This window comes from Lygodium microphyllum, chromosome 23 (genome assembly GCF_053477565.2).
Source record: "Lygodium microphyllum isolate KBCC chromosome 23, Lygodium_microphyllum_v1.1.10, whole genome shotgun sequence".
Lineage (NCBI taxonomy): Eukaryota > Viridiplantae > Streptophyta > Polypodiopsida > Schizaeales > Lygodiaceae > Lygodium > Lygodium microphyllum.
The window spans coordinates 62,641,063-62,653,162 of NC_141157.1; the positions used below are offsets into that span (position 1 = coordinate 62,641,063).

General features: G+C 43.1%; 1 protein-coding gene across 3 annotated transcripts in view; it reads left to right on the forward strand.

Moving 5' to 3' along the window:
• LOC148016250 (uncharacterized) overlaps positions 1–11,444 on the forward strand; it is a 162,359-nt gene extending 150,915 nt beyond the window's left edge. Inside the window, exons 11-18 of one of the 3 annotated variants that reach the window (XM_087664865.1) lie at positions 7,550–7,603; positions 7,685–7,742; positions 7,848–7,924; positions 8,073–8,143; positions 8,242–8,302; positions 8,405–8,464; positions 10,745–10,807; positions 11,079–11,444. In XM_087664865.1, coding sequence (XP_087520991.1) covers positions 7,550–7,603; positions 7,685–7,742; positions 7,848–7,924; positions 8,073–8,143; positions 8,242–8,302; positions 8,405–8,464; positions 10,745–10,807; positions 11,079–11,201 — 567 coding nt within the window. In that variant the 3' untranslated portion in view covers positions 11,202–11,444. Of the gene's footprint in view, positions 1–7,549; positions 7,604–7,684; positions 7,743–7,847; positions 7,925–8,072; positions 8,144–8,237; positions 8,303–8,404; positions 8,465–10,744; positions 10,808–11,078 lie in introns of those variants that run through there. The other 2 variants (XM_087664866.1, XR_015688192.1) reach the window with 2 other exon arrangements.
• The last annotated feature ends 656 nt before the right edge of the window (positions 11,445–12,100 follow it).

The window sequence follows — 12,100 nt, forward strand, 5'->3', positions numbered from 1 at the left end:
AGACCACCAATTATCACCTGCCAAAGAAAGACCTTGCATTTGAAGGGTGTCTTATTCAACCAGCCCTCCATCACAATTGCCTTCCACCATGAATGAGATTTTCGCAATCCCCATGCCGTATTAGCTTTAACGACCAGCCATTAATGATCTTTAATCAGAAGATGATACACCTGATTAGTAGAGGCCTTTTCCAAACTCAACCGACTTGCAAGGTCCCAGTCTTGCCAAGGACAATCCACCGCAAGGGCAGGAAAGGGTTGCCTGCTCTAAAGCAGTAACAAAAGCTGTTCCCATAAATCACGGTATCCACGCGGGATTTTGAAAATTCTCTTGGCAGTACGAAACGATGCGAAGACATTACGACTGGCAAGGGTGGCATCCGCAACTGAAGTCACACCCAAACGAGCCATGCGGTTGAATTTTGTTCTGAGCTCATATTTGTCCTCCCAAGAAAGTAATCTCGAGACTGCCAACAATTCCAATTGAAAAGAGTTATTATGCAGCGGTCCCCCGTTGGATGCCAACGCGCCTTTTGGAGCACCACTTTTCAAGAGCCGACCAAATGAAGTAACAGAGAGGAGGACGGACTGGAAAACCGTGCGTCTGCATTCAGGATAATGGCCCACGGGTGATGACCCACACACATGCCGCGAAAAAGAGACCAACGAAGTGCCTGCATATGAGTTTCTACATCCAAAATAGCTCCACCACCCAGGCGTTTGGGAGTATATGTATGTGATCACAAAATCCATGAAATACCTACATTCAATGAATCCTTCTTTCATAACATGAAACGAATTGGGCGAGTGAGAGCCTTCAAAGTAGTAGGAGTCCATGGCAGCATTGGCAAGAAATAAGTGAGCATTGGTAGCATAATTGTCTGAGCCACTTTGAGGTAAACATGGAAGGGCCACGCCTGCGACTTCTAATACATAAACTTAGCTGCCAGTTTCTATGAAATCCATTCTAGTAGTTGCCTTGGCCGAACATCAACACCCAAAGGGTACCCAAGATGCCTGACAATGGAACCACGGGGAACAACCTGACCCTGCTAGCCCAATGACTCTAAATCAGACTCCGTGCAACTGAGAATGGTTGATTTGAAGGCATTGATACGCAGACCCAAAGCATGACCAAAGAGCGACCAAACATCTAATGCCTTGCAAATATTGTCCTTGTCCACACGCAAAATCATGAAGTTATCATCAGCCAAAGATTGGCTAATGAAGTGTTGTCCCGAAGGAAGAGACAATCCGGCTAGCTGAGTAGAAGCTACCATTGAAGATCACATTGAAAGAACCGAATGAGTTGCCAGGGCAAAGAAGAGAGGGCTCAAAGGGCAACCTTGTCTCACCGAGCGTGCAAGGACAAATGGCTCTGCAACACCACCATTGAGCATAACTCACAAAGAAGCCGCAGAACTAATGGTGTAGATCAAGCGGGACATCCGAGTACCAAAACCCATAGCAGACATAAGTTCTGCAATGAAAGACCAATCTAAATGGTCAAAGGCCTTTTCTAGATCCAATTGAATCAATACCACTTCCTGACTCGAGTTCCTTGCATAGTCAATAGTCATTTGCACATTTAAGATATTATGCAGAATGTTGCGGCCCTTAATGAAACCATATTGAAGAGGATGCACAATAGCTGGAAGGTGCTTGTGAAGCCGATTCGCCAGCACTTTGGAAAAGATTTTATACGTTGAACCCATCAAAGAAATTGGTCTCCAATGTTGCAACATTGACGGCGAAGGAACCTTTGGAAGCAGTTTGATAAGGCCTTCTTTCCATGAGGAAGGCATGACCCCTGTTTCCCAAACCTGCTGAAACATAGCCACCAATGGTTTCACCAGTTGGGTAGCCGAGCTCTCAAAGAATTCATTGGTGAGACCATCCCAACCCGGACTTTTATCCTTAGGCAGGTGTAACAAAACATCCATAACCTCCTCCTCACAAATAACTGTCTCCAAAGTAGTTTACATTTGAAGGGGAATCTGATGGTGGACCAAATCATAGAAGGCTAAGCGTGCGTGCGTAACCTGGTCAGAAGGCGACGGAGAAGAAGCAAGAAGATCTAGAAAATAATTTCTGCACATATTGACAATGGTCTGCGGATCAGTGACCATTCGACCTTCTGAATCCTGGAGTCTAGTCATATTTTCTCGAGCAGGAGAAACATGCAGCGCGCGAAAGAACTTATGAGTCTGACAAGCACTATCTTGCAAATTGTCAATCAAATTGTGCAGTTTGGCCTGCTGATAAGATTTCAACTGAAATTCTTTAATAAGATCAGCCAAACGCACCACTAGTGAAGACAGAAGAAAGTCATCATCTAGGGTGTCCAACAACAGCGAACGAACCAAAGCTAGTACGTCCTCCGCTGCGTGTTAACACCGCCGACAAAGAGAAGCATGATGGATCCCATACTGCCGAGCAACCCGCTGCACATTAAAAGCAGTCGTTCAAAGGAAGCCGTGCCCTTAGAGGCGAAGTCTAATAAAAATCTCTCAATCAATTGCTACATATAGCCCTGAAAGATTGGATGCTTCAAATAAGATGAGTTGAAACATAAAGGGAGTCTATCCAGCAACTGCATAAAAGGTGCAATGGGTTGTGCAAGTATCTCAAGCTGGATAGGGAAATGGTCCGACAAGGCATATTGCTGCAAGACTTTCATTTCTAGCATCTCAGGAAGAATGCATGATATACATTCGATCCAACCGCGACCATGTAGTTGCATACTGTGCGGAATGAAAAGTAAACCCTGTAGAAGAAGGGTGGAGCCAAGACCATAGATCTTGCTTAAGTACCGCAAGAGCAAAAGCATTCCACACCCGACTTTCCGGAGCATCCATCACCGAATTCCCTGAAGTGGACTGTGAAGAGTCAACACACATATTGAAGTCCCCCATCAAAAAACCCCTTCTGCAAAAGTGACATGGTGCTCTGCAAAGTCTTCCAAAGATCCTGTCGGAATGAAGGGTCATTGAGAGCATAGAGGCCCAGCAACCATAAGATCTCTCCTTCAAATAAAACTTCAATTACCACAAAGCGGCCTTGTACATCATTTTTAATAAGGACAGGTTGATATTTTTCATGGACAATCATAAGCACACCAAAATAATGCATAGCATGTGACCCTGCATAAAACAAGCGAAACCCATGGCAATCCACAACTTTCCCTGCTTCACTGTGACTCTTGTGCTCGACCGCACACAAGACATCCCACTGATTCTCATGCAAGACAGTCCACATGGCATGTTGCTTATGGCGAGAACAAATGCCTCACACATTCCACGTGGCTATCTTCATATATCTTCAAAAAGAAAATCAAGAACGAGGCACCGCTTGCCTCAATTTAACCTTTTCTGCTAGAATGTCAAGGACACCCTCATCCAGAAAATCAGCTAACGCTGCAAAAGAGTTCTGATAGCCAGCTTTAGAGGTAGACGGAATATCCACAGCCTTGGAGGTGGAACGGGGATAACAACGATCCAAGGGTGTAATCACATTACCTCTAGTATCAAACGCCAACTTAGCAGGTGGGCCCTTTGGACCATCTGTATATGCTTTCCTCGTAGACTGATTACGGGGAGCAAAAGGAACCATAGTACGCGCAACTTGCTGTGAAGAGAACATTTCTTTCCTGCGCATATATTACGCACGGAATCTTATGAAACAGTTGGCCTAGAATCCGACAAGCCAGCATCCAACTTTTTACCTTTTTTAGGACGTGCCTCTAGCCAATCATTGCTACGTGAATCCAAACCCAAGACCTGCTGTTTACCTTTATCCAAAACATTAGGTGGCTAGATGGCCTCCTGTAACGGAGCATCAAGCACCATGCTATCCATAGGCAGCACAACATGCGCATCATCTGAAGACGGTTGCCTCTCTGGGCATTCGGCCATAAAATACCCCAATTTTCCACACGAAAAGTAGTGTCCTGCAAAGTTGCCCCATTTCAAGCGAAAGTGCAAAGGATGCATGCCAGAGCAATTAAGGCGAAGCCACGCAGGCCTTTTCCTGGCAGTGTCCCATAACATACACAAACGGTTTCGATTCATTGCCCGCAGGCTTGGGGGGACCAGCACTGTTCCCACAACAGCCATGGCATCCTTTAACAACGGCCAATAGACAGCCGGACAATTTTCCACTTCAACCCACACCGGGCATTCACGCTGAAGCAAGCGCTGAAAGTCTGCCATAGGGTGCTATGGCACAACATGGACCAAAGGGCGATCAAAGAACAATGGCAGTTTGGACAGGAGCTCAGCCCTATGCTTCTCCGATTTCAGCAGCACCTCATAGAAGCCTCGGGGCCCCACAAAGATCTCCTCAACACACTCCCCTTGTAGTAAATGGTGCAGCCACTAGCGAATATGAGAAAGCACTGGAATCCTGCTAGTGAAGAAGAGTATAACCGCATGGTCATAAAACACCGAAAAAGAGCGCAAGACAGTTTTTGGATCCATCGTGGCTTCCAGAACTTCTTCAGTTCCGGAGTCAGAAAAAGCTTCCTTATTATGCTGAACATAATCGCCAAGCAGAGTATTGGCAAACTCCAACAAATACTCCCAGTCAATCTCTTGCAAATCCACAGAATCAGAGGCAACCTGAGCATAAGAACGTTCCTGATGACCCATTGTCTCTTCGGAAGTATGCTTGGAGCGTTTGCCCGCAGGCGAAAGTCCGAACCATGAGGCATCTCCTCTGTGCAAGGAACCATATCCTCCGGTTCCTCTATATCAGAATCCGGACCAAGGGCTGCCACCGTTTGGTCGATAAAAGTCATATCCAGCCCAGCCATGCTTCTGTCCTCTCTCTCTATCTCGCACTCTCTTGCTTTCTCACTCTCGCTCACTCTCTCTCTCGCTCGCTGTACAAGGACAGGTCAGTTCTGTACTCTGTGTCGAGACTCCGTTGCGTGCTCCCTAATTATGTGTCTCCCTCCCGCGCACGTCACCACAAGATGGTCTTTGCTGTTACCCACCAGCAACAGGCCGAGAACGGAGGGCAGACGTGACAGCAGCAAGAGCGTACCGTGTTTCAGGATAGGAGGCGCAGCCTGACGAAGCGACCTGGTGTGCAGCAGACGACCAGAGGCGACAGGACTGCCTGACGGGCTCAGTCCTGGCCAGAGCCAGCCGCCGACAGCACGCAGCAGACGGATGAGGAAGCGGGGTGCAGCAAGCGACGGCGCAGGTCCAGGCGACCTGGCGTGCAACAGTGGACGGCGCAGTACCAGGCGTCAGCGGAGAGGGGGGCGCAGGCCAGGAGTCAACAGGGCGGTGGTTCGCGAGCAGGCGACGGCAGGAATCAACGACCGTGGTCGACGGCAGGGTTCGGCGGCAGGTCTGGCTAGGTCACGGGGGCGCCAGGTCCGACATCACGATCTCTCTCTCTCTCTCTCAGATTCCACTTTAAAGAGGGTGACTTCCTCTTTCTTGTCAAAAAGAGGTAGGAGTGAAGAAAATGACCATCCGTGGTTTTGTTGCTTGTTGCAGCCTACCTATAAGGCTCCCTTTGTATGGATTTGGTTATCTTCTCCAATCGAGATAGCTTCCTTCCAAAGATATTGTATGAAAAATTTCATGGTGTCTTCCTTCAAGAGGTAAAACTATAGTGTAGTAGGCATGAGGTGGCCAAAAATAATATCTGAAGCTCCACAAAATTATAATCCTTCCAAAAACAGTAGCCGGCACTTGCACTTTTGCAACCTTCTCAAGATACCATTAACAGTTGCTGTCCTTGAAAAAGGTCCCATAAGTCCTGTGAATCCAACACATCGCATTAGGTTAGACTACATTGTAATTTGTATCATTCGTCCTGTTGAAATGAGTCTTATCATGGAATGCATTCTTAGTTGTAGCAAGAGGGTGGGATTAGGGTGAGGTTGGGATGTGCAATGGGTGAGACATAATTGGACACCCCATGAGGCATCAAGGTGCTAATCATAGACACTCCAATATTGTGACCAAATAGGGAAGGAATTGCTGGAATATGTTAGGGTGGCTTACTAGGCATTGTCATGCTAGCAAACTCTGTGGCCAGCTGATAAATTTGAAGGGCTTCATATGCACAAGATGGATTTCCTACATTTGAGCTTCCTAGGATACATGGTTCTAGTGGAGGCTATGCAACAGCCACTGTCTCTTGTGGGAGCGGTTGGGGGAGTATTGGGAGTGTCATGCTCCATGAACAGATCCCAAGTGCAGGAAACCCAACCAATCTTGATGCAGAAATCTGATGTAGATCACTCAAGAGTGCTGGCGACAGCATGGCAGCAGGCCTGGATGCAAATGCGGCCAGTATGAGGGCTGAGATGGAAAAACACAGCAACCAGCGGCCTGGCAACACCCTGTGGAGTAAGGGAACGTGGTTAGAATCAAATACTGCAGATGTAGAGGCTGGGAATGAAAATACGGCACTGATGAAGATGCTGAAACAGCAGGCAACAACACATTTCAATGATGGACAACAAGGTGGCAGCCTGGACTGTTCAGAGGTGAAGGTAATGATGAAGACAATGATAAAGAGAGAGGAGAGAGAATCCTGGCAATGATGATGAAGAAAAGAAAGGTTGGAGGGTTGCACCATAGTGGAAAGAGGGATGTAAGTGGCAGTGCACAATGAGTTCCCTTCTCCAGAATTTTCTGACCCAATTGTCCTACACACTACCCTATATTTCCATAGTTACTGATTTAATTATTTTTGGGACTGTTTTAGGAGCCAGAAAAACATGATTATTTAAGTAGCAATGTCTTGTGGCTTAACATGCTGCAGTAATTCATTGGTTCTCTGAGCATGGACTCAACAATGATGCATATGCATACTCCAAAGACTTGGTCAACTCCCCTACCAACTGCTGGCTAGGGATGACAGGATGGCAGGCTTTGCCATGAGAAGTAGAGTTAGAGGAGCATCTTATATGTAGTTGTCTTGTATACTATGAGATCAATGGTATATGAGATCAATACTATGGCAGGCTTGCTTAGAGAGGATTTTTGGCCCACTTAGTCAAGTGAAAGACTACCCTAATTGGTCCTTTCCTCATGGAGCAACAAAGGCATCAACAATCATTCTTGTATCAAAAACAGATTGGTCAGATCGAAGCATTAGGGCTGCCATATACGTAGATCACCACTCCTATATCAAAAAGAGATTGGTAAGATCCAAGCATGATGTCATAGAATTGTGGAGGAAAGAGTGTAGAGATCCCTTCTCGGCCCCTCCCTCGTGTAAGACATTAGGGCCAGTACATAGGAGAGTCCTTCTTACCCCCTCCTCATGTAAGACGTACCACATCTTGCCATGGCCACTAGATGGAGTCACGTTATAGATTACTCAATGGTACTCCTATAACATCCTAGATAGGGACTAGACATGAGATGCATCTGACTAGAAAAAGTTTTTTGTTGGCAAATCTGGCCTCTTTCTTTCTGTGCCCCTCTCTCCCTCTATGTCTTTATTAGTGATCATTGAAATGTCTTAGTTGACTCAATTGATTAGTTTTTAATATTATCAGTCTCATTCTTTTCTGACAGGGGGGAAATGTAGGACACCTACATAGACTGTTGGGAATTGAAGCAGGCTCACAGGTACTCTGTAATTTTATCATGATGTGGTACTCTGTCAAAGGCAAACGACAGTTTTTAGCTAACCAGTTTTCTTTTCCCCAGGTTCTTTATGTGGGTGACCATATATATGGTGACATTCTTAGAAGCAAGAAAGAACTTGGTATTACTGTCCAAGTTTTTCGATTGATCATTTACCAACCTTGAAAATTACAAAGCTTTTAGCAAAAAGGCCCAATAGACTGATACCCAGTCTCATCTTGTGTAGGTTGGAGAACCATGCTGATTGTACCGGAACTTGAAAAGGAGCTTCAATTATTCAATCAAACTGTAAGCATTAGAAAGGTAATTAACACCAAGTTAATCAACTAGTCAATCAAACCGTAAGCAGTTGAAAGGTAATACAATGTAAAGTTGTCTCAGAAAAGAGAAAACCATGTAGGTGAGAACAGTGTTGTCAATGCCAGGTCATAAAATGATGCATATGTTGCAGGAGTTCAGAATGCTAAGAAAGAAGCGTGAACTACTTGATGACAGGATACAGCGTATAGATTGGCTTCTTAGGTAGGTGTGATGGCTTTCAAATAACTCAAGATTGAAGTGAAATTTTTAAAAATGTTAATTCCAATGGAATGAAAGTCTTCATGTGTTTCACAAGTCAGGTTTGATTTACTCTCAGAAGAAAATTGTAAGAATCTGCAAGCAGAGATAGGAACACTACAGGTACAATTATCTGAATCATAAATCAAGGCTTTTAACATGGAAAATTATAATCAAATTATAATGTGATGGATGAAATTATAATATAATGGATCGTTTATATAGATTGAAAGAGATAAGGTTCGAGAATCCCACCGTCAAGCTCAAAGATTATGTCATCAAAAGGTAAAGTGTGTTTAAGGTGTCTTGTGTTTTCATTTTTTTGATCATGTAAGAATTAGGATGTGGGAAAAACGTGTTTAAAGTTCCTATGCTTCAATTTTTTGTAGTGGATGGGAAAATGCTTGTGTTTTGCATGTTTGCACTTTTGTCTAAGTTAGTGTTTTTGAAGTCCTGTTCATACATTCTATGCTGTCTCTGCACAAACCCTAGCATATCTTCACACGGTATCAGAGCCAATACTCTTCTAAAGAGAATTGTATGGCTATCATGGAGGGTTGGTTATGCAAGAGATACATGGGTTACACATAATCATTCACAATGTTTGAGACTCCTTCGCCTCAGGATCCCAGTGTCTTTTCAAGATTCTTCATCACTAAAGGCCATGAGGAGACATTATGGCCTCAAGGAGGAGGACAACTCATGATCTCTTTCTTCTTCTTGACCTCATGTAGAGCTCATGACACAAAAGCGAAGTTTAATGAATTCTTATGCACCAAATATTCCTGCCACTCTGTAGATACTCCTGGGATCCTTGCACATCGGTTAGGATCAAGGAAACATCATAAAGGGGGGAGAGATTGTCTCGTGCCTATTTTCAGCTAGTCATCAAAATAGCTGGATTGCTTTTACTAGGAGAGGCTAAAAGGGTGTGCAGCTTTAGCAACACATTGGATCATGATGCTAAATAGTTATTTCAAGCAATAAAATGAGAATAAGAAATGGTTAATCTCTTTTTTATTAGCTTTTTCTAAGTGAGAAAATCCATGTGCTTAGTATCATTAACCTCATTTCAATGGCTCATTGCACTTCATATTTCACAGGCATACAGCTCCTATCATTTTACACATTAAATCTTTCTGGACAACTATGCTCAACCTACAGTTATTTGACAAGAGCATGTTGTGACCTTATTACATCACTTCTTAGAGCCCATAAGTATTGCATGAGATCTGAAATTAAATTAATGATGGCAAAGAGCATATCAAGTTTTTCTTCATGAAGGATATGGAGCATAAATTGCTAAATAGGACCAGCCCCAACCATCATACTAGGAAGCTACCTCCGAGCTTGGTAAAAATGCCCATTTGTTGAATGCACAGCATGTAAAAGCTGTATGGTTTGGATATTGAATGACTTTTACCTATTCTTTCCCAAAGAAAATTCCTCCTATCAGTTAACAAAAGCACTGTACACGATATGAGAGAAGCAAACCTATTATTGCGCCCTTGTTGCAGCTCTACAAATCATACAAGGATAGAGAAGCTGATTAAAATTTTAAATGTTCCTTTTAAGTTCATCCACCTTCAATCTTTGGCAACTGGAGAATGTTGTTCAGAGCAACTAACTTGTCATATGAAGGTTTGCGAGTTTGTAAAGCAATAGTTGAGAAAATACTGGAATAAGATTTGGTAAACTTAGCTAAAATATTCAATCAGCTTTCTATAGAAGCATCAGTAATGGCTGTCATCTTATTCTTGAGAGAGTGAATCTCTCCTATGTTGCCAGTGGTAGAATCTTCTTCCTTTATCTTGGTTTCATTGAACTGCAGTTCCCACAAGACTTGCCTTCAGTTGGACATGAGCTCGCAACACTCCTTGACAGCCTCCATAAGAAGCCTGGTAGGAACAGAAAATGACACACACACCTTACGAACCCTTTATCTCCTCCATTCTCCTTGCAAGATCCACATGGCTTGTATGTGCAGTCCTCGTGTGTGAAGAAGGCTCTACTTGTCTCCAGAAGAAGCTCTTAAATAGGAAGATTGTTCCTGGCTCTGACTGTAGGATTTGTGATGATAACAAGCAGTGTTAGCTGGTTGCAAGTAACAACAAACAATTTTTATTTTGTGCTGTTTTTAGTCTGCAAGTGCTAGTGCTATTACAGCACATATTTGTCCTTGCTTAGGTGATTGAATATCCCATTAGTGCCAACCAAGCAGCTGATGAATATTGGGGACTTACATCCTTGCCTCGGGTTTTCCGAAAATTCTGGCCATTTTTGGCAGCCCTTAAGGCATCTCAAACACACATCTTGAAGACCAGCATCGGCTACTCCGGATTTGGTAGCGCGCTCGTAAAATTAGTCTGAGAACTTTCATTGGTTTTTCAAATGTTTCGAAACTTGGCAAAGGCGCTTTGTTGGTTTGTTGTTGCACAAATATGGATCTCTTTTCATTCCGTCTATGCAATATGTACTACTTGGGCTTAGGTAACTGCTTTATTATTTGCTTGGTTTGTTGAATGTACTAAAGGGCTGAGCGAGCCTCTGGCATTTTCTATGCAGTTTCATAAAATATGGGGTCAACTGATGAAGACAGGATATCAAAACTCCCGTTTTGCACACCAGGTGGGTGACCGATCTTAGTGCTGTTTACAGTAAACAATTTGGAGGATTGAATGTTTATATGGTGATTAATAACATATAAACATTACAGTGCATTTTCATGTAGTTTCCAAACTTTCTAGTGGCTATCGTGCACATAGAAATCTATGTTCTGTGCCGTTCTCTGGCAAATGAAGGAAGGAATCAAGTTGAAAAATCGTGTGCGTTTAATATTAGAATCTTTCATTATTTCCACTGAGGTTGTTTGGTGACTGACTCGGAAAACGTGGTGCAGGTTGAGCGGTTTGCCTGTCTGTACACAAGTCATGTAACGAATTTGTGCCATTACTCACCCGACAAAAGCTACAGAACTAACGAAGACTCCATGCCACATGAGTTTGACGAAAGCAGCCTCTGATTTCGACAATGTTGTGTAAAGGAAATAAAGATAACTTTGATTCTTCTGTTTATAATTCATCCTGAATAAAGGGATTGAAATTGTAATATATTAGATAGATGTTTGTCCTTAATAAAAAGGAAAAGTTCCCCCTTCTCTTTGGATCACTCCATCATGTTGCTTCTTGTTTTACATGTAATATAAAGGAAAAGTTCCGTCTTTTTCTTTGGATCACTCCATCATGTTGCATATGTGTACGAGTTGTGTTAAGAATGAAAAAAAAAAGATCCTTTTCTCAAATCTTATTCATGGATAGAGGAAGTGGTATGTTTTACACAAAAACACAACCCCAAATTGGACTTTTGAAACATATGTTGCAATGCATGCACAACTAGTGGGTCTTGTGAGCTAGCATCTAATGAGACATGTCTTCTACATCCAAAAGAAGTCCTTGCTTTGTAGTATCACAAATGAGTGACATAAGCTAAGCAAGTCTATATGTATTATATTTTTCACATGAACTAACTAGTTAGTGCTTACTTGCCTCCGTGGAAATTTTCACATCCTCAAGTAATAACATTGCCCAATCAATTGAGACTACCCAATGATGGGGGACCATAACATTACTAGGGCACCACATTCATGCATTTCTCTAGTACCTTGTTCAGTGTAACCTTGTAAACTTTTATTGCATTGAAATTGAATGATTTACAATAAGCAAGTTCAAAATAGTGAAGTGTACCTTTACACATCTTGAGGTGTTGCTTAACATGTCTACTTGGATCCACAACTTTTTTTGCAACTTTGCCAAGAGATACCATACCTTTGTATTGCATTGCCATTCTTTGGGTTATTCCATTCTTTAAGTGAGATGACCTCATGTTCAGAGAGGACTCACTAGAAGAGCTCGCTTGGACTAT